General features: G+C 39.9%; 1 protein-coding gene across 4 annotated transcripts in view; it reads left to right on the forward strand.

Moving 5' to 3' along the window:
- The window catches only part of RPS6KA3 (ribosomal protein S6 kinase A3), a 209,217-nt gene that overhangs the window by 42,931 nt on the left and 144,324 nt on the right, over positions 1-21,962 (forward strand). For all 4 annotated transcript variants that reach the window (XM_030202258.1, XM_030202262.1, XM_030202259.1 and 1 more), the window contains exons 3-4: positions 4,963-5,079; positions 19,267-19,348. In XM_030202258.1, coding sequence (XP_030058118.1) covers positions 4,963-5,079; positions 19,267-19,348 — 199 coding nt within the window. The remainder of the gene's footprint in view (positions 1-4,962; positions 5,080-19,266; positions 19,349-21,962) is intronic.

The raw sequence follows: 21,962 nt of genomic DNA on the forward strand, positions 1-21,962 counted from the left end.
CCCACAACATTTTTTCTGCCTACCATGAAGAGCATGGTTTAAAAAAAAAATGTGCTGCTGAAAGAGTAAAATGCTGTACTGTTGACAAATTGGTATTGGCACTTGGTTGCATGTGCATACATATACCACAATGCTATTCTGTGCGTAAATATTGGTATTTTATGTGCAACATATCATTCTGGCTTATGCGTGGATGCATGTGTAACCAGACAAGTACCAGGCATTGTTGTCCGTAATGGAGGCCCATGGTTCATGTGTCCAGTGTGTTCTTCCATGTTGGTGCACATTTTTGTGTAACTCAAACAAGCTGTGAGCATTTCCTGGTTTTTCTTCCCATTGTACAGACATTTACACATGATTATGAGCTTATGTGGCTGGGAGGGAGAAGTGCTCTGTTGGTAGTTAAGACTAAGGACCCTGTTTACTAAGGTGTGTTAGCATTTTTAATGTGCCTACAATTAGTGTGTGCGTTAACCGTGTAGGCGTCTATAGGGATATTGTAGGCACAGTTAACACGCATACATGGTTAACACGCATTAAAGATGCTAACATACCTATAATGCTGCTTAGTAAACAGCGCCCTAAGCCTAAACAGGAGAAAAGTAGCAGCTTGACATTAAGGAGAGGCTGGGGGAGATGAATAGAAGGGGATGAACAGAAAAATTAAAAAGCAAAATCAACAAAATAAAATACTAAAATCTATACTATGTTTTTTCTGCCTGGACTTGTTTGAGCTGGTTGTGTAGGAAATTAGGCTAAAATAGAGTAACACTTCAGACAGTTATTTTAATGGGAGAGAAGGTACAAGTTGGCACAAACAAATACAGAAAACATGCATTGGTAATGTAGAGAGAGTTTTTCCATTTATGCTAAGCTGGATAGAGAGGCATAACCAGCAGAAGAAAGGAGGTGTTGATGCTCCTGTTAAAGTTTTTTTTTTTGCTTTAAATGTTAAGTATATAATATACATCAAGAAAACAAACTTGAATAGAAATTTTCCAATACAAGAAAAATTCAAATAGAAGTAAAAAAAAAATATAACTACCAATCAGTACATTAGTCAAAATGAAATTGCAGTCCATGGTAGGGAGAATTACAAGAATAGAAAAATAACAGAGAATATATTATAGAAGAAATAAGCAAATCAATACAAGACACTGGACTCTTGTCGAGAGAGAAATTAGCCTCTCTATTACTCACACCTTCATGCCGATTTCCTCTATACCATATCTATTACTCTGAATCAAGCTTTACAGTTGAGATGGTTCATAGAAAATATAAGAAGTCTCACACAGCTGAAGCTTGCATTTACAGAGAAACCTTAGGAAAGATTTTGCCCCCAGGGCCAGTGTCTCCTGCTTCAATGCAAGAAACTTCTTCTTACGGTCCTGGGTTTTCTTACATACATCAGTAAACATTCTAATCTTATGTCCAAGGAAATCCACATTTTGAAAATGGAAATGCAAGCACTTAACTGAATATTTATCTTGTGCAAAAACAAATGACACCAACAAAGTTGCAGTTCCAGTCACAAACTCTCCAGGGCCGCGCTTGGTCAAAAGATCAAAAGAGAAAGATGGTTTGTGGGAACTTGCTCCTTTTTGTTTTGTGGAATGCAGTGGTATGTTATAAAAATGCACTTAATATTGTTTATTATTACTATTGAAATGAGAGATATTGAATAATGAGGGCAGAGCTACCTTCAGAGTCTGTCTAAATGTGCCAACATTTTCAAGTTCTGTGATATATATTTATTTTTTCTTCGTCTGTTTGGTTGTAAAAGCCATATTGCACCGGGGGGGGGGGGGGGGGGGGGGGGGTAATCTTTGCCTCCCGGCTGTGTGTTCCCGGGAATAATGATGGCTAAGGGAACAGTAGTAGTACAGTTGGAGCTGAATCCAAATGGTGATACATAGCTTGATGGGATGTTCTTGTTGTAAGACCAGAGTAAATCATTTCTTAGCTGCTTGTTTAAAATTAACTAAGGAGGAATAAATCTGGTGCAGGGAAAATGAGTTAGCATGAGTTCAGAAAACAAAACAAGCCTTAAAACTATTAGCTGGTTGGTATTCAGATATATTAGTGAAAAAAGGAAGGCTAGAAATGGAATTGTGAGACTGAAAGGTGATGTGGATGGCTATGTGGAGAGTGATGTTGAAAAAGTGAATGTGCTAAACAAATACTTTTTGTTCTGTGTTAACGGAAGAAAGTCCTGGAGAAGGACCATGATCGACTGGTAAAGGGACATATAAGATTGGAGTGGATATCGCACCGTTCACGGAAGAATGTGTTTAAGAACAACTTGAAAATTGTAGGTGGACAAAGCTGTGGGGCCGGATGGGATCCATCCCAGGATATTGAGGCGCTTAGAGAGATTCTGGCGGGTCTTAAAGATTTGTTACATAAATCCTTGCAGATGGGAGCTGTTCTGTGGGATTGGAGAAGGGCAGATGTGGTCCCTCTTCACAAAATTTAAAACGAATCGGAGAAAAGGTTTCTTCACTCAACATGTAATTAAACTCTGGAATTTGTTGCCAGAGAATGTTTTAAAGGCAGTTAGCTTAGCGGGGTTTAAAAAAAAAGGTTTAGATGGCTTCCTAAAGGAAAAGTCCATAAACCATTATTAAAATGGCCTTGGGGAAAATCCACTGCTTATTTCTGGAATAAGCAGTATAAAATGTTTTGTACTTCTTTGGGATCTTGCCAGGTATTTGCGACCTGGATTGGCCACTGTTGGAAACAGGATGCTGGGCTTGATGGACCTTTGGTCTCTCCCAGTATGGCAATACTTATGTACTTATGACAGAGAAGAAGTGGGAAACTACAGGCTGGTAAGTTAGTCTCACTTCAGTTATTGGAAAAATAATTGATGCGTTGCTGAAGGAAAGGATAGTGAATTTCCTGGAATCCAATAAGTTACAAGTTCTGAGGCAACATGGTTTTACCAAAGGTAAATTATGCCAAATGAATCTGATTAAATTCTTTGACTTGGCAACCAGCGATGTAAACCTTTTGGATTTCAGCAAAGCCTTTGACACGGTCCCTCATCAAAGACTCTTAAATAAACTTAAAGGTTGGAGATAGGACCCAGAGTAGTGAATTGGATTAGAAACTGGTTGATGCCAGAGGGTGGTGGTCAATGGAATTCACTTGGAGGAAGGAAAGGTGAGTAGCGGAGTGCCTCGGGGATTGGGTCTGGGACCGATTCTGTTCGCTATATTTGTGAGTGACATTGCCAAAGGATTAAAAGGTAAGGTTTGCCTTTTTGTGGATGATACCAAAATTTGTAACAATGGATACCCCAGAGGGAGTGAAAAACATGAAAAAGGGATCTGCAAAAGTTAGAAGAAAGGTCTAATATTGGCAATTAAAATTTAATGCAAAAAAAGTGCAAAGTGATGCATTTGGGAAGTAGAAACCCAAGGTAGCTGTATGTCCTAGGAGGTGAGAGGCTGACATGCACAGACGGGGAGAGAGACCTTGGGGTGATAGTGTCCGAGGAACTTAAAGCGAAAAGAAAACAGCGTGACAAAGCGGTCGCCTTAGCCAAAAGGATGCTAGGTTGCATCGAGAGGGGAGTAACCAGCAGAAGAAAGGAGGTGTTCATGCTCCTGTACAAGTCGTTAGTGAGGCTCCATCTGGAGTATTGTGTTCAGTTTCAGAGGCTGTATCTTGGTAAGGATACAAAAAGACCAGAAGTGGTCCAGAAGAAAGCAACAAAAATGATATGAGGCCTGTGCCATAAGACATATGAGAAGAAACTGGAAGACTTGAATATGTATAGCCTGGAGAAAAGAAGGGACAGGGGAGAAATGATACAGATGTTTAAATACTTGAAAGGTTGGAGTGGAGGAGTGGCCTAGTAGTTAGAGTGGTGAACTTTGGTCCCGGGGAACTGGGTTCGATTCCCACTGCAGGCACAGGCATCTCCTTGTGACTCTGGGCAAGTCACTTAACCCTCCATTGTCCCAGGTACAAATAAGTACCTAAGCCGCATTGAGCCTGCCATGAGTGGGAAAGTGCGGGGTACAAAAAAAAAAATATATATAGAAACAAATCTCTTCCAAAGAACGGGAAATGGTAAAACTAGAGGCCATGAGCTGAGGTTTCAGGGTGGTAGACTTAGGAGTAATGTCAGGAAATTCTTTTCACAGAGAGAGTGGTCGATGCTTAGAATACCCTCCCGAGGGAGGTGGTAGAGACAAAAATGGTGGTGGAATTCGAGGAAGTTGCATAGAAATACTTTTAAAACAGGAGAAAATATTTTTCACTCAATGAATAGTTAAGCTCTGGAACTCTTTGCCGAAGGCGGTGGTTACAGCAGTTAGTGTATCGGGGTTTAAAAAAAGGTTTGGATGAATTCCTGGAGGAAAAATCTATAGTCTGCTATTGAGGCAGACATGGGAAGCAACTGCTTGCCCTGAGGTTTGTAGTATGGAGTGTTGCCTTGATTTGGGTTTCTGACAGGTACTTGTGACCTGACTTGTCCACTGTTTGGAAAACAAGGTACTGGGTTAGATGGACCATTGGTCTGACCCAGTATGGCTGCTCTTATGTTCTCTTATTTTGAAGCTAGAGTTGGTGTACTTTTACTGACCCCGACTTCACCCAAAATTGCTTCTGACTCCGATTCCACAGCCCTGATAAATATGTACAAATGCAAGAGTAGAGCCAGAGACTGATTAGGGTTGACAATATTGCAAAAGAAAGACAGTAGGTAAGCCTCTGGTTATTGTATCATTCTATTTCTGGTAAGTCTAATCACAATCATGGCCAAACTTAAAAACAAATCCTTTTATATAACAAAATAGTTTTGTATTGAATACTAGGGTACATCTTAATTCACGAACTATAAGATGGTAGCAGTTTTCTTTAAAGCATAAGGTAGCTGTTTAAATTCCCTAAGTTGTTAAAGTATATTATTTACACTATATGCCAAATTATTTGCTTTTTACTTTGCAGGAAGAAGGAAGTATTAAAGAGATTGCAATTACACATCATGTAAAAGAAGGACATGAAAAAGCTGACTGCTCCCACTTTGAATTTCTAAAAGTTCTAGGTCAGGGGTCTTTTGGAAAGGTGAGTTCAAACTACTAGAGTTTTGTTTTGTGTCTTCAAGAATGTGATGATGTATCTTTCCATTTTGGAATCTTTCTGTAGTTTGGATCAAGAATATTGCAAAATGAAGCTGAATAGTTCTATCTGCAAGGAGTGCTTAGGCCAAAAAGTTTTGTTAGTTCTCCATGCCAGTCATGAGTGTGTGTTTGGCGTTTTTTGTGTGTTTTTTTTTTCAATTTTGAGACAGGGAGAGGGATGGTTGGAAATATCAGCAATGTGCACATTGGCTTAATAGTACACATTGTAGCGCCATATGCAATACAGTTAACTGGATGTCACACTAAACAGCCGTTGATAAGTGGGCCTCAGCAGGTATCTTTTTGGCTGCAACAAACTCTCCTTATGTGGGGATTGCTATGGTAGATTCCATTTGGTACATTCTGAGCAATGCTTATTCTGGACCAATCCTCACTGACAATTGAATGGTGAGCTTAAGCTTGAGCTAAAATCTTAAATTATTAATCATATGTGACTATCTCTAGGAAAGGGTGGCTAAAGTCTCCAGAAACAAAAAATTATTACTATTATTATTATTATTTTTTTTTTTTGTAAAACTCTAAACCTCATCTTTTTTTATGTGGAAAAAAAGTTACACAGTTCTAACTGTCTTTTTCATACTGCTTAAAAATTGGCCATTCAACATTTTGGAACTGAGACGTCTGTCATCTTTTCCCAGAGACGCTTACTTATTTTAGGACAGCTATACAAGACAGTTAAACTGGTTCTGAGAAAGAATTGATGTTACTAGGAAATGGAGAAATGCAAGAGAAACATAAGAACACCAAAGTTTGGTCTCATCCTAACAGCTGGTGGTGTATCATCTAGTCCAGTTTAGTGTGAGACTTAACCTGCGGTGGAAACCAAGGCTACGGCTCCTTCCTCACCTTATTATTCCCAAATTGAGAATACATCTACAGATGTTAAAACGGTTTTACCTTGTACTGCCCAAATCACACAGCAGAGGAATATTTGAAATGTATTAAAATCTTTAATTCATTGCTGGATCGTTTTACATTGGCTACTGAACAGACAGTTTCATGCCAGCCTGTCACTCATGCTTTCTATCTTTACATTCAGTTACATGTAATGTTTGTCTGCTGAAATATTACATTCTGAAGTTGTTTATGTGCCTTGCCTGAAACTGTTTTGTGCTGCTCTATTTCACCTTATTTTGTTTACTTTCCCACTTTGTTTTATATTTTCTGAAATTGAAAACTGTTTTCCTCCTTATTTTAGCCACTAGAGGGAGCTACCATGATAAAGATTTACAGTGCTTTGCATTGTCAGGAGTTTAATTGTGAAGCTGATGGATGAAAATTCCCATTCATTTTTGGGTAATTCTATGTGAAAGGTTACAGAAAGGTTCAACTAAATGAGACATTGTAAAAGTTGTTTGCTGTTCATGTGCCAGTTGGATTCACGGTTTAAAAGTCACATGGCAGACTATCTAGAAAGTACACTGTATGTTGCGATGGTCAGAGCACGTGGATGTATGTGTAGATGAATGTTGAAGTGTTTATCCAGGGAAATGTATATGAATTATGGTATGCACTGTTACAATAGGCTAGAATAGTAATAGATTTATTATTTCAAATTAACTTCAACTAGATTTGCATAAAGTATCAATTGTATCACTTGTTGGGATATTTTGTATTACTCCCACCCTTGTGAACACACTGCTATAACCTTTTAACCCTCTCATGTCTGCTTTGAGTTGAGATCCTGGTCCTGATGATAACATTGCCTGGAGTCCTTACCTCAGGTTTTGCATTATGACTGTTTTTCATTTTCTGTTGTTGGTCATTAGTGTCCACAGATTCTGAACCTATTGAGGTCAGATAGGTCCAAGCAGGAGACTGGGTCCTAATCAAGGTCATCAAGAGGGCTAAGGCAACCAGAGTAGTCCCAACTTCTCGCAAGGGTAAGCCCGGCTGCAAAGAGGAGGTGCTTCAATAGGAACCCTCGTCTCAAACCCGGTGAAGAAACCAACCCTGAGGATTTATGGTCGAAATGGAGGCATTAACATCTGATCCAGATTACCAACGTGAACAATTGACTGAGACAACAGTGTGGAGTCCCCAGTTTGCCCTGCTCCTGTCTAATCTGGACACTTTTGCATTGGCACTCTTACCCCAACATCTGCTTTTCTTGAAGAAGATTCTTCCTGGAACCATCTAACTGATCTTCGCCCTTCACCTACTGTTTTGTGCATTTTGGACTTCATATTTTGGAGATTTGCCATAATGAAGTATTTGCCATAATGAATTTGTTTTTTATTCTTACAACTGTTTGTTTTTCTCTTATTCTTGTTGTTCACTCTCCACCCTTTCCTTTCTCTTCTTACCTTTAATACTACTCCTAATGTGTCTGCAGCTTCTGTTGCATAGTCTTCTATTGCTTGTTTTCATATGGTATCTGCTGCTATGTAAGTTAATTCTATTTGTGCTGTTTTTAATTTTATGGCTATTTTCACTTGTTAGAGTGGTACCTATCAACCTGTATGCTTGATTTTCTATTTCTACTCAATTTTGTTTATTTTCTGGTACTGACCTTGCTGCAATTTTTTTTTCTTTCCTCTTAGCTTGCAGGCTGCTGCTCATGCTAAGTGGCTTTAGAAATTTAGATATTATACATTCCTGGGAATGCTTCTGGTATCTGTACATCTGTGCGCTTGATTTCTTATATTTTCAGCATATCTTGTTTACCAACTATGTCATCTATGGTACAACTTTGATACTTAATTCAGACTCAGCTTTTGTACTTGTTTCACCCATTTTGAATCTTGTCTTTATGAAATTGAATGTTCAAATTTATCTTCAGCACTTTTCTTGGTTTAGCCGCTTATTTGTTACATGAAGTTTATCCTTCTAGAGCTTATTTTAGCTCCCCAGGCATAGATAGGTTTAGTTTGGGTTCCTTCCTTTTCCAACTGTTGTACCCTTCATCGAATGGGCACCCTGCGGAATTACGATTATTATCTGTACAGGTGATGATTTCACAATCATCAAGAGGGGAATGAATTGATTTGCACTTTTCTGATCACTGCATATCTAAAGGCTCAAACTTAAAATGCCTGAAAGCTGCATCTTTCTGTACTTTCTGCTAAAAGCTGTGAATTCGAGGTCGTGCTGATCCAGCAAGGAGCGCTCTTCCCCTCCCTGACAGAGTTGGTGCCACTGACTCTACATCACAAGGACACTAAGAATGTACATAGTTTGAAAGCGAAGATGTGTCGAGGTTAGTAGACAAAAACAATAAGACCTGGGTCTTGGAGAAATTCCTGTAGCAAAGTGACGACTACAATCTCCTGTAAAAGAAACCTTGGACTTGTTATAAGATGCTGTGTTCCATAACATTCAGATAGTGTGTTCCATTTTATGTAAACAATGTAGCTGAAGTTGCAAGCTGCATGATTTGGGAGGGAATTGATGCCCAATTCATTGTATATGTCACTGTTGTATTTAGGCAGAGGCTGAGATGATCAACAGTGAGTAACTTTTTACAGCAGTGGTCTCTCTCCCTCTCATAACAAATTGCTATTTGTTATTGCCTGATTGCTTTGTTATTATCTAAACTGGTAAGGAATAAAGACTTTGCCCTTCGAAGAAACATAGCCTCTTTTTTTCTGTCACCCCATATCTGAGGGGTGGCTGATCCACTGTGTCTTGGGGTGGTACATTTCTTATGGTAAGTAGAAGGATCAGAGAAAGAATTCCCACATATTACAGCCTAGGACTAGATGGTTATAAAAGGGGACCATATAACCACGGACTCCACTATAAACACTTTCAAACTGATTTTTCTTTGACTCAAGTCTGTTATAAATGCCACCATTGAACTGTGGTTGTGTGGGAGGGGGGGGGGAGCGAAACACCTCCCAAGAAAACTCAGGAGCGTGCTTCACCAGGCAAGTATGTTTTGCGTGACTTTTGCCCCCCCCCCCTCCCCCCCCCCCCACTTCATCTGGTTACCTTCTATTTTTCTTTATTTTTCTCCATGGTTAACAAACCCTGTCTGTGATTTTTCTCATGATAGCTACTGGGTTAGATTTATCCTTTAAATTTCTTGACAGTATTGAAAGGGAGAAACATGTAAACTACCCATAAAAAAAAGCACACAAAATAGCAGTTTGCCAGTTGGCTTCTGTGAGTTTGGATTTAATTGCTAATGAGCAAGGAGAAAAAAATTGCCATTTGGACAACAATTTGATCTAGCAATGTTACGAGGTTCAGAAAATGCCTTGCACTTTAATCTCTTTCTTTCTTTCTTTCTTTCTTTCTTTCTTTTTTTTAATGGTGCCAGGGTTGAAAGTAGTGTGAAGGACGTGAAATGCAGGTCCTTCTCGAGCTAATGCTATATATTGTATGTGGAACTCATGGAGCTTTTTTTTCACTTTGTATTTCCACCTTAGTGATCCACTGTCTGACAGAAATCATCCAGTAACCAACATGCTGTCTCTAAATATAGATTTATTTAATGAACTGCTTAAAACAGTACTTCCAAATCTTTTTGTGGCTGTGACTCCATGCTTGCAGTGAAATAAAAGTGTGCCCCCTGGAGGTGCAGAATGATGATGCACCTATGGAGATCCCACCTAGGTCATAACCCTAAACTTAGGTTTTGCAACCCCATTTGGGGTACCAACCCACAGTTTGAAAAGCTCTGGCTTAAGAAGTTTGCAATTCTTTGCTTAAAGCAATGGAAAGCTTAGATTTAAAGGTATGGTTGAGACTGGTCCTTAAAGGTTGCCCAGTTGGTATGATACTGTGTGTTCTGTTTCTTTGAACATGATGAGTAAGAGTCCTTTAATGAGAAATTAGATCTTATCTGCTAATTTGCTTTCCTTTAGTCCCTCCGGACTGGCCGAGAAAGATACTGATGGTTGTGCATCAGTATCCAGCAAGTGGAGACTGAGAATTCTGACTGTTTTGAGAACCAATAAGAGCCCTGTAAGATCCAGTATTAACATAAAGCAGGAAAGAAAGGGGGAGAATTAACATCTGTGCAACTGGTAAAGCACAAATAGGCAACAGGTATGAAGCCTTACAGGTGTTGAAAACGTGTGTATATATATATATATATATATATATATATATATATATATATATATATATATATATATATATATATATATATATCCTTGTAAAGACAAGGAGACAAGTATGTGGGTCTTTTTTTTTTTTTTTTTTTTTTTTTTTTTTTTAATTAAAGACCAACTGCAAATGTTCAAAGCAGCTCAATACCCACAAAAATAATGTACACTACTAAATTACATCGTTCTTAAAGCATCAGACAGAAATTAATGGCCAAGAAATCACAGCACAGGGAGGGTTCTGGGAAAGGGAAAGCAAGTTAGCAGTTAAGATCTAATTTCTCCTTCCTTAGCGTCCCTCTGGACCAGCCCAGAAAGATACTGATGGGAAGTAACAAAGCACTACAACTAAGGGAGGGACTTTAGTAATTCTCCTGTAAGTACCTCTTGCTCCAAAAACTGCATTCTGATGACATTGGACATCCAGTCTGTAATGTTCAGAAAAAGAATGCAAGGAAGACCACGTTGCTGCTTTATATACGTCTAAAGGTGGCACTAAGAAGCACTCAGCCGACGATGCTGCTTGTCCTCTAGCAAAGTGAGCTTTTATCCCTTCTGGAATAGGTTTTCCAGATAGAAAGTAAGCAGAAGCAATCATCTCTTTTAGCCATCTTGAAATGGTAGGCTTAGACGCGTCTAAAGCCTTGGGGGCACCTCTAATGAGCAGGAAAAAATGATCTGATTGTCTGAAATCCTCTGTAGTCTGCAAATAATGCTTAAGGACTCTCTTGACATCGAGTTTTCGCAAACTCCGCTGTTGTTCTAACCCTGAAGAAGAACCTAGTACCAGTAAAACTACCGATTGGTTCAAATGAAACCTGGACAAAACCTTAGGAAGAAAGGAAGGAACAGGGTGCTAAATTACCATTCCTTAGAAAACTCCTAGAGAAAAAAAAAAAAGTAGACTGACAGGAAAACGCCTGTAACTCTGATACTCGCCGAGGCAAAGGCAACTAGAAACACCACTTTAAGCGTCAAATCTTTCAGAGAGCAGGCCACCAAAGGTTCAAAAGGCAGCCTAGTAAGGGCCAAGAGAACTATATTGAAGTCCCAAGCAGGAAAAATCACTGTCGATGGAGTATGAAGTAACCCCCTCCTTGAAGGACACAAATGACGTCTGGATGACTAGCCAAAGACTTCCCTATGATTCTACCTCGAAAACAAGACAATGCTGCAATCTGCACTTTAAGCGAAGCAATTGCCAAGCTTTTATCAAAACTGTCCTTTAAAAAAATTATAAGATTTACACCACTGGGGTTCAAAATGGAGAAACAGATCGATCGGCACACCAAAGCATCGTGATTATGACATTAGAGGAACAACCTCTCTTAATTAAACGCGTCCTTTTAAGAGCCAAGCCGTAAGACAAAATTGAGCCGATATGAGGTGAGTAGTGTGTCTCTAGTTCTTTCTTCTTCAATCTTCCATTTTAGTTAGACTTCAGTGTGTTTCCTGTCGTGGCCTTTTATAGAAACTTGAGCCGTTTGGATTATTGTAGCTCAGTCCTACAAGATTTACCTCAGTATCATCTTAGACTACAAGTTATCAAGAATACTGCAGTGAAGTTAATTAATGGAACCAAAAACTATGATAGTTACACCACCTCTTGTCAATGAATATTGGCTCCCCATTTATTTTTGTGTAACCTTCAAAATTTTGTCTTTGGCCTGTCAGATTTTACATACTGGCACTCTCTTTATTACGTTTTCATGCACTATATCAGTATTTCCCAAGTTGTTCTTGGAGTACCCCCTTTCCCCTTTATAAAGAAAATAGCATTCAATATGTCTTGAACCTGTAGTAAGAAATTTGCATATAATGGAGGCATTGTATGCATATTCATTGTGGATATCTTGAAAACCTGACTGGCAAGATGGTACTCCAGTACCGACTTGGGAAATACTGTACTATATGTCCCAGGTCTTGCTGTCTGTTCTGCTCATCAACACTTATTTGTCCTTCACATTTGCAAGTTCGTTCACCCTTTGCTCGGTCATTCTGTTTTAGTGTTGTAGCCCTGACACTGTGGAACTCATTCCCTCTATTATATGATACTTAGAGCTATGCTTAAGTCCTTTTATTTTACTCAGGCATTCCCTTCTTTGAATAGTTAGCCTGAATCTTTTTAATACCAATAGTATTTGCTGTTGCCTGGTACAGCATTCTCACTCTCTCTTCTTTTTGCTTCTCTCCTCCCTCCCTATTGTATCTTAGTATAAATGTATACAATTATTAACTTTTTGGAATATTTTAGATTTAATAAGCCATTCTTTTATGTCACTCCATTCCTTGTCATCAGCAGTATGTATATAAGATGGAATGCATCCTGGTCAGTTAGTATTTTTCTGTCTCCAGTTGAGGTGAGAGCATCTGTGGGTGAGTACAACTTTAGATTCTTAATTGCTGTTACACAATCGGGTTTATTTTCACGTCACGAACTGCTATAGCAGAGATGGTTAAACGCTTCTACTGCTGTGGAGCATGGAGAGCAGCGTTGGAGAAGTGCTTGGTGTATTCCTCTTCACAGGACTCCTCAGTTTTGATGGCAGGGCAGTGCTGATTCCTGTGTGGGGCTTGCTGTGTCGAAGTTTTTGATCTCTCTCCCTCAGACACTGTGTTAGCCATTTTGATTTCTCGCAGCTCTCCTTTCAATGCTGACAGCCCTTCTCCAGTAGCTCTGTCACAGCCTTCTACTACTCTTTCTGCTTCATCTGACTCAGTCTCTCAGGTACCTTTTTCTCCAGAATGTGTTGTTCTGAGCCACGCTTATCTGCTTAAAAGGTCTCATACTGGTTCAGACTATGTTCAGGAAAATCTTTCCCTTCAAGGAGCTCTGTCATAGATGTATCTCCTGTTTCTCCTCCATCTCCTGGGCTTTCAGTAGTTTCCTTCCATTCTGTATTGCCAGAAACCTTGGAGGAAGGGGAAATTGCCTTTAGATGAGGCTGATGATCCTACTGCAGTTAGGATGTTCCTTATAGAGGAGTTGTAATCCTTTATTACAAAAGTTCTCAAATTTTCTTCTCCTGCTTCTCAGTTCTCTTCAGTTTTTAGTCTTAAGATGGTTAGCAAAAAGAAGCCTCCAAAGTCTCTTCCGTTGCATGAGGCTATCAAGAATTGAATTTTGCTCAGTGTTCTACTCCAGTTGCTACTCTCGGGATAGACTGTATTCAATAGTTCCTGAGGAATTAGAGAAGTTAAAGTTGCCTAAAGTGGATGTTTTGGAGGCTACAGTTACCAAAAAGACTACCCTCCCTGTGGCGGGTCGTATATCTTTCAAAGATGTGCCGGACTGGAAATTGGAATTTGCTTTAAAGTTCTCCTTTGAGATTTATGCCTCATCTCTTCAGGCTTCTATATGCAGTTCCTATGCAGCTAGAGCTTCTTTGAGTAGTGTTCCAGTGCATGGCTGACTGATGCTGACAATCTGCCTTGTCTAGACCTTCCAGCTCTTGAAACAGGCTTAGCTTAATTAAAAGATTCACTTTATGAACTTATTCGGTCATCAGCTACGCAGATGGCCTTAGCAGTTACAGCAAGGCATTTGTTATGGCTTCATCATTGGACAATAGATGCAGCTTCCAAGCAGTGTCTTACAAAGCTTCCATTCTAGAGGAAGTTTCTTTTTGAGAAAGATCTTGAGAAATTGGTGAACATTTTGGGGGATTCCAAAAATCAGCGTTTGCCAGAAGACAAATCAAAGATGTCTTTTCAGTCCAACTAGTCTCATCCTAGGCTAAAGTACACAAGGAGATATAGGTCTGGTAGAGTTACATCCTGCCAGAAGCCTAGGTATCAACAGAAGCAGTTCTTTCATTCAGACAGACATCAGCCTATTCAATCTTCCTGAGCATCTTCAGCCTCTCACCCTTCCCAATGATGGGGTGCCGGTCCCCTCTTCACAGCAAGTCATGGGGGGCTGTCTTTCGCCTTTTACAAGGAGTGGACCAAAGTTAGGTCAGATCAATGGGTCCTCTTCAATAGACTGTTACTTTCTCTTGATCCATTATGTGAAACCACTGGACATTAAGTTAATACAAATCCAAAATTGTCTTGGTGAGGTTGCTAGTTGGCTTATAAAACATCATCTAGTCTTAAATCCAGATAAGACTGTTACATCTTGGATAACAGGTCGTGAAGTAGTTCCTTCTATAATACCTATATAGTTTAATAAACAGATACCAACGGTGCAATCTTTCAGATATTTAGGAGTCATTATTGACTCAGCTCTATCATTTAATGAGCAAATATCTGAGATAGTAAAGAAATCTTTTTATCATCTATGAAAATTGTGCTCAATTAGAAATTCAATTGACAAAGATTCACTATGTACCCTAACATATGCATATATTCCTTGTCATCAAGCAGATGAATCCATTACGAATGGGTTGTGTCCATCAACCAGCAGGGGGCGATAGAGAGCACTGAAAAACCATAGTGCCTCATGGCCAGCTAGCTCCATCTGCCTCTTCAGTATTCTCTATCTCCTCAGCAGGGTGGTCGCAGCTTATTCAGCTCCTTCAAAAAATTTGCCTGGGGTGGCTTCTGTGCTTCGGCCAGTGGTAGCAGGGGTGTTGGGGGCTATTGCAGCTCCACTTTAAAGGCACATAGGTTTGCCCTGTCCCTGTCTTTTCTCACACTGTCCTTTGTGGATGCAGGCACATTGGTTCGTCCTTTCCCTGCACTCTACTGATCCTCCGGAGTTGGAAATTTTGCCTCTATTGCTGTTGCCTCTAACTTTCCTCACAGCATTAAAAAAAAAAAAAAATGTTGATACCCCAGGCATTCCAGCCCAAGAAAATGAGCCTCACTGTTGAGAGGGTCATTGGATGTAAGAATGGATACTCAGACCTAACGGAAGCTTGGGGTCCCAAAGAAATCAGAGAGCAGAATGGGATCAGAGTGCCCTGTGCACCCCCACCACAGGTACTTCCATCAATTCAGTAAGATCAGAGAGTGAAGAAGCTCCCTTTATTTATTTATTTATTTATTTATTGCATTTATATCCCACATTTTCCCACCTATTTGTAGGCTCAAAGTGGCTTACAGAGTGTGGTTATGACATAATCATTTTGTGTTAACAGGTACATTTCTTATAGTTTGAATGTTGGTAAGAGAAGATAAGCATAGTCGTTTCATGATGACAAGTACAATTCTTGCTGTTTAAAGATTGGGTAGGGGAGGATAGACGGGAAGTGTTAGGTAAGTTAGAGGTGAGCTGTGGTAATTGTGTGATTTGTTGAAGTGGTTTGTAGGCTATGTATTTTCGTTGTAGGCCTTTTGGAAGAGATGAGTTTTCAGAGATTTGCGGAAATTAGTTAATTCATCAGTAGCTTTCAGGTCTGTAGGTAGATCATTCCACAGCTGCGTGCTCAAGTAAGAGAAGGTGGTGGCGTGTGTCAGTTTGTATTTCAGTCCTTTGCAGCTGGGGAAGTACAGATTGAGATATTTGCGGGATGATCTTTACAGCGTTTCTGGGAGGCAGGTCCACAAGGTTTAGCATGTAGATTGGGGCGTCTGCGTGTATAATTTTGTGTACTATCCTGCAGATCTTGAACTCAACACATTCTTTGGGAGCCAATGGAGTTTCTCTCTTAAGGGTTTAGCACTTTCATATTTATTTTTTCCAAATATGAGTCTGGCGGCTGTATTCTGGGCTGTTTGGAGTTTAATAGTTTGTTCTTTGCAGCCGGCGTATAGTGCATTACAGTAATCCAGGTGACTTATTACCATTGACTGTACCAGGGTACATCTGAACAGTCAGATTTATTTCCTCTGTTTTATTTTATTTCTATTAAAAGTGGACTAACACGGCTGCCACATCTCTCTACTCAAGTTGGTTTTGAGAGGCGTATTTTCAAGGCACTTATACTTACAAAGTTCCATAGTAATCTATGGAACTTTGTAAGTCTAAGTTCTTTGAAAACAAGCCCCTCTGTGTCTCAGTGGAGCAGCCTCATGAAACCTGCAGATATCAGGGTAAAATGCACCCACATACATTTATATCTGCTCATATACATGCATGAAATGCTTGTGTATGTGCACATTTTATAAAACGTCTGGCCAATGTTCAAAGCCATTTAATCGGCCAGGAACGGCACTTGGCCAGTTAAATGATACTTAGCCAGCTATCTGGCTATATTCAGTGGGAGATAATTGGTTGTCTCCCGCTGAATATCCATGGTTAGCACTTAGCGTATAGCTGGGTTATATTGCAAAACCAGTGCATCACCAGCTAAGTATTGGAGTATTGTGTTCAGTTTTGGAGGCCGTATCTTGCTAAAAGATGTAAAAAGACTGGAAGCGGTGCAAAGAAAAGCTACAAAAATGGTATGGGATTTGCGTTGCAAACCAGACGAGGAGAGACTTGCTGACCTGAGCATGTATACCTTGGAGGAAAGGAGAAACAGGGGTGACATGATAGACGTTCAAATATTTGAAAGGTATTAATCCGCAAACAAACCTTTTCCAGAGATGGGAAGGTGGTAGAACTAGAGGAGATGAATTGAGGTTGAAGGGGGGGGGGCAGACTCAGGAGTAATGTCAGGAAGTATTTTTTCACAGAGAGAGTGGTGGATACATGGAATGCCCTCCCGCGGGAGGTGGTGGAGATGAAAATGTTAATGGAATTCAAACATGCATGGGATAAACACAAAGGAATCCTGTTTAGAAGGAATGGATCCATGGAATCTTAGCAGAGATTGGGTGGCAACACCAGTAATTGGGAAACAAAACCAGTGCTGGGCAGACTTCTACGGTCTACGCCTTGATTGTGACTGAATAGATATGGATGGGCTTGAGTGGAAATTTTAAGGGGCTTTGACGTTAGCTTCAGAACTTTTAGTATAAGAACAGTGCTGGGCAGACTTCTACGGTCTATGCCCTGAGAATGGCAAGGACAAATCAAACTCGGGTATACATATAAAGTATCACATGCCATGTAAAATGAGTTTATCTTGTTGGGCAGACTGGATGGACCGTACAGGTCTTTATCTGCCGTCATTTACTATGTTTATTATAAAATAATTCTATGCATACTTTGTATTCTAACAGAATGTCAGTGTGTGATATGTTTCAATTGCATTGTTTTATCTATATGTCACTGTTCTTGTTATCTTTTATGCAGCACGTTGGTAAAATGTTCCTGTGGAAAGAAAATTTTCTATTTTCTGTCTAATGATGACATTCTGTCCTCTTTATTTAAATTTGTTTACTTCATATAAATTTTTTTTTTTTAATTTTAATGAACTTTGTGTTGATTTCATAGTGGTAGTATGAAATTTCAAGAAACATGGTGGTGAGGATATAGCAGGACCTCCAGAATCTTCCTTTTGTTTTCAATGAGGCAATCTCTGGAGTCTGTAGGCCTAATTTTGGCCTGTCCTTAAAGTGATGTAATGGAGAATGGGCTAAGACCAAGACACACTGCCATCAGTAGGTGTATGCTTACAGGGCTTTTGTGGGAAACTGGGGCCCTGCACGCCAAGGCTAAGGTTCCTTTGTAGGAAGTATATTCTGCTAATGTGTTTTCAGACAAAGGAGAGGTGTGGTGCCAGCCTAGGCATCCAGAGAAGATAAGCTGATGAATTCCAGGAGAAGAGCCCCGCCTCATAACCTAAAGTGAAGAGGAAGAAAAGTTACCGGAAGATTCACAGAGAAGCCTGTTACATATATTGGGTTCTCATTTTGCTAAATCTTTGAACTATGCGTGTGATTTTTGCTTTTTTTGCTGCTGTTTTTGTAAATGTTATTTATACCCAATAAAGGTGCTTTTAAGAAAATATCCTGTGTACTGGACTTGATCTTTTGAAGTAAAGTATGAAGCTGTGAGAAGGTTTTTTTTTTTTTTTTCTAGTGTTTAGGCAGTCAGATCCTTTGGGCATCTTCCCCCATTCCACTAGAACACTTTTGCAGTTCTTACAAATCCTTTGTTTACCCTTCGGGGTTGGCAGGCCCAATATACCATCCTTGATGGATTCTGTATTAAATTGGCATAACTGAACCTGTAAATTACTTGTCTGTTACTTTTCATGCATTTTTAACATGATTGCAGGTACAGGAGTGCGCTCTTATTTGAGTACAACATGCTTCCTCTTCATAAATAAGATTTCATGAAAGGGATCATCAGATGTTCACAGGAAGAAAGGAACAGAACAGAGCATACACCAAACAAAAAATTGTCTGCATTACAGGGGTCATTTTATAACAGGATTTCTATACAAAGTTTTAAGGCAGCATAGGTACTTGTGTGCCTTATATATAAATGGTACCCAGTAGTGTACAAATTTATAGGTGCCTGTGCTCTGCGTCTATGTATATTGCAGCTATGCTCCTGGGAATGCCTACCAATGGGCAATTGTATAATAGGGCACCTCCATTTAAGTGTCCCAGTAATGCAGGGTGAGAGCCTCTTCTGTATGGACACTTGGACACGCAAGTGTCCTTATTGACTAGTAGTGTGCATTTGAGCACCCAATATTAGTGTACATTTAAATGGCCCCATTTACACCTGCCAGGTAGATCTGACATAAATGAGGACACTTAAACATAGCAGGCAACACCATGTAAATGTCTGCACCGCCTGTGGCTTGCCCATGCTCTACCTATGTGAATGTTCCCCTTACAATTGCATGCTATTCCATTTTGAGTGCCTATTTGAATACCACATAGGCACCTAAATAACGTTTTCATGGGTAATTGTACAGAGAGGTCAGACTGACTTTTAGGTTCACAGTTGATATGTAAAAGTCAGTAACTTGTTATAGAATTGCCTTTATATTTTGTAAAAAATAGGGCTATCTGTGCATCTACTTTTTATTCTGCTTTACATGCAGAACATGCTTTTATAAAATTACCACAACTATTATGAATACATAGTACATTAAATTCTGGTTTTATTAGGCATACATCTATCAGATGAGAATAATCTGATTAGAAAGAAGATCCTATGTTGTATCACTGAGATACCAGCTTTCTTAAACTCATTTAAGACATTTTTCTGATCTGAAATATTAGTTTTATGGATTTTTTTTTTTTTTTGTAATTGTTGAAAACAGGTATTTCTTGTGAGAAAAATCTCGGGATCAGATAGTGGACAGCTTTATGCAATGAAGGTATTGAAAAAAGCCACATTAAAAGGTAAGAACTGTGTGTTCATTATAATTTGATATTGGTCCAATTACTGCAATATAAATATCAAGACACCCAAGAACTCGGTGTTCCTGAATAGAAAATGTTGAGTGGTGATCTTTAGATGTGAGAAGAAGTGCTGATCCAGACTCATACTTTATTTATTTATTTATTTATTGCATTTGTATCCCACATTATCCCACCTCTTTGCAGGCTCAATGTGGCTTACAATACATTTTGAATAGTGGAAAGATTCTAGAAGATAGCCATTTATTGTCAAAGAGGGATCTTTGGCAATATGAAATTAATAAAACAAAATCATGGTATAACAATCAGGAATTGTGAGATAGTTCAGAATATATGTGGCGTAGTTGTGTGTGTTCACATTGGTTGATCTTTGTTGTATGCCTTGTTGAAGAGATGGGTCTTGAGCAGTTTGCAGAAGTTCATTAATTCGTAGATTGTTTTTAAGTTGCTTGGCAGTCGTTCCAAACTGTGTGCTCAAGTAGGTAAAGTTTGACACGTGCATTAATTTGTATTTTAGACCTTTGCAGTTAGGGTAGTGTAGATTAAGGAATGTGCGGGATGATCTTTTGGCATTCCTGGGTGGTGTGTGCGGGATGATCTTTTGGCATTCCTGGGTGGTAGGTCTATCAGGTATGACATGTAGGCTGGTGCATCTCCGTGAATGATTTTGTGGACTAGTGAGCATATTTTGAACATGATGCGTTCTTTGAGTGGGAGCCAGTGAAGTTTTTCTCGTAAGGGTTTAGCACTTTCATATTTTGTTTTACCGAATGAGTCTGGCTGCTGTGTTTTGGGCTGTCTGAAGTTTCTTGATTATTTGTTCTTTACATCCGACGTAGAGTGCGTTACAGTAGTCTAGTTGGCTGAGCACCATTGATTGTACTAGGTTGCGGAAGACCGTTCTATGGAAGAAAGGTCTTGCTGTTTTTAGTTTCCACATTGTGTGGAACATCTTCTTGGTTGTGTTTTTCGCATGGTTCTCGAGTGTTAGATGTCAATCGATGGTAACTCCCAGAATTTTTAGGGTATTCGAAATTGGAAGGTTCAGATTTGGTGTGTTAATGGCGGTGAATTTGTTCTTGTTATGTTGGGAGGTGAGTATTAGGCATTGAGTTTTTTCGGCATTAAGTTTCAGCCGAAATGCATCTGCCCATGAATGCATGATATGAAGACCTTGGTTGATTTCATTGGAGATTTCTTTTAAATCTTGATTAAATGGGATGTAGATCGTTATGTCGTCTGCGTAAATGTATGGGTTGAGGTTTTAGTTTGATAATAGTTTGGCTAATGGTATCATCATTAGGTTGAATAGAGTCGGCGAGAGGGGGGATCCTTGTGGCACTCCGCATTCAAGTATCCATGTGGCCGCGGTAGTCGAATTAGATGTCACTTGGTATGATCGTGTGATAAGGAATCCCTTGTGTTTTGTGTTTGAAGGGGGATGGGAGGAGGAGGTGGTGGTGTTGCTGCTTGCTCTCATCTGTGCTCCACAAACTTCTGCTGGTAGATGAAGGTGGGACGGGTAAGAAGGAGTGTGTATGAACAGCTTGAAAAGCTAAAGGTGGATAAAGCCATGGGACCGGATGGGATCCACCCCAGGATATTGAGGGAGCTCAGAGAGGTTCTGGCGGGTCCTCTTAAAGATTTGTTTAACATATCCTTGCAGATGGGAGAGGTTCCGAAGGATTGGAGAACGGCGGAGGTGGTCCCTCTTCACAAGTGTGGTGATAGGGAAGAAGCTGGAAACTACAGGCCGGTAAGCCTCACTTCGATTATTGGAAAAATAATGGAAGCGATGCTGAAGGAAAGGATAGTGAATTTCCTGGAAGCCAATAAGTTGCAAGATCCGAGACAACATGGTTTTACCAAAGGGAAATCGTGCCAAACGAATCTCATTGAGTTCTTTGATTGGGTGACAGGAGAATTGAATCAGGGACGAGCTATGGACGTAATCTACTTAGATTTCAGCAAAGCTTTTGACACAGTTCCCCACAGGAGGCTCTTAAATAAACTGGAAGGGCTGAAGATAGGACCCGAAGTGGTGAACTGGATTAGGAACTGGTTGACGGACAGAAGCCAGAGGGTGGTGGTAAATGGAATTTGCTCGGAGGAGGGAAAGGTGAGTAGTGGTGTGCCTTAGGGATCGGTGCTGGGACCGATTCTGTTCAATATATTTGTGAGTGACATTGCCGAAGGGTTAGAAGGTAAAGTTTGCCTATTTGCGGATTATACTAAGATCTGTAACAGAGTGGACACCCGGGAGGGAGTGGAAAACATGAAAAAGGATCTGAGGAAGCTAGAAGAATGGTCTAAGGTTTGGCAATTAAAATTCAATGCGAAGAAATGCAAAGTGATGCACTTAGGGAATAGAAACCCTCGGGAGATGTATGTGTTAGGCGGGGAGAATCTGATATGTACGGACGGGGAGAGGGATCTTGGGGTGATAGTATCTGAGGATCTGAAGGCGACGAAACAGTGTGACAAGGCGGTGGCTGTAGCTAGAAGGTTGTTAGGCTGTATAGAGAGGTGTGACCAGCAGAAGAAAGGAGGTGTTGATGCCCCTGTATAAGTCGTTGGTGAGGCCCCACCTAGAGTA

This window comes from Microcaecilia unicolor, chromosome 4 (genome assembly GCF_901765095.1).
Source record: "Microcaecilia unicolor chromosome 4, aMicUni1.1, whole genome shotgun sequence".
In the NCBI taxonomy this organism is placed as follows: domain Eukaryota; kingdom Metazoa; phylum Chordata; class Amphibia; order Gymnophiona; family Siphonopidae; genus Microcaecilia; species Microcaecilia unicolor.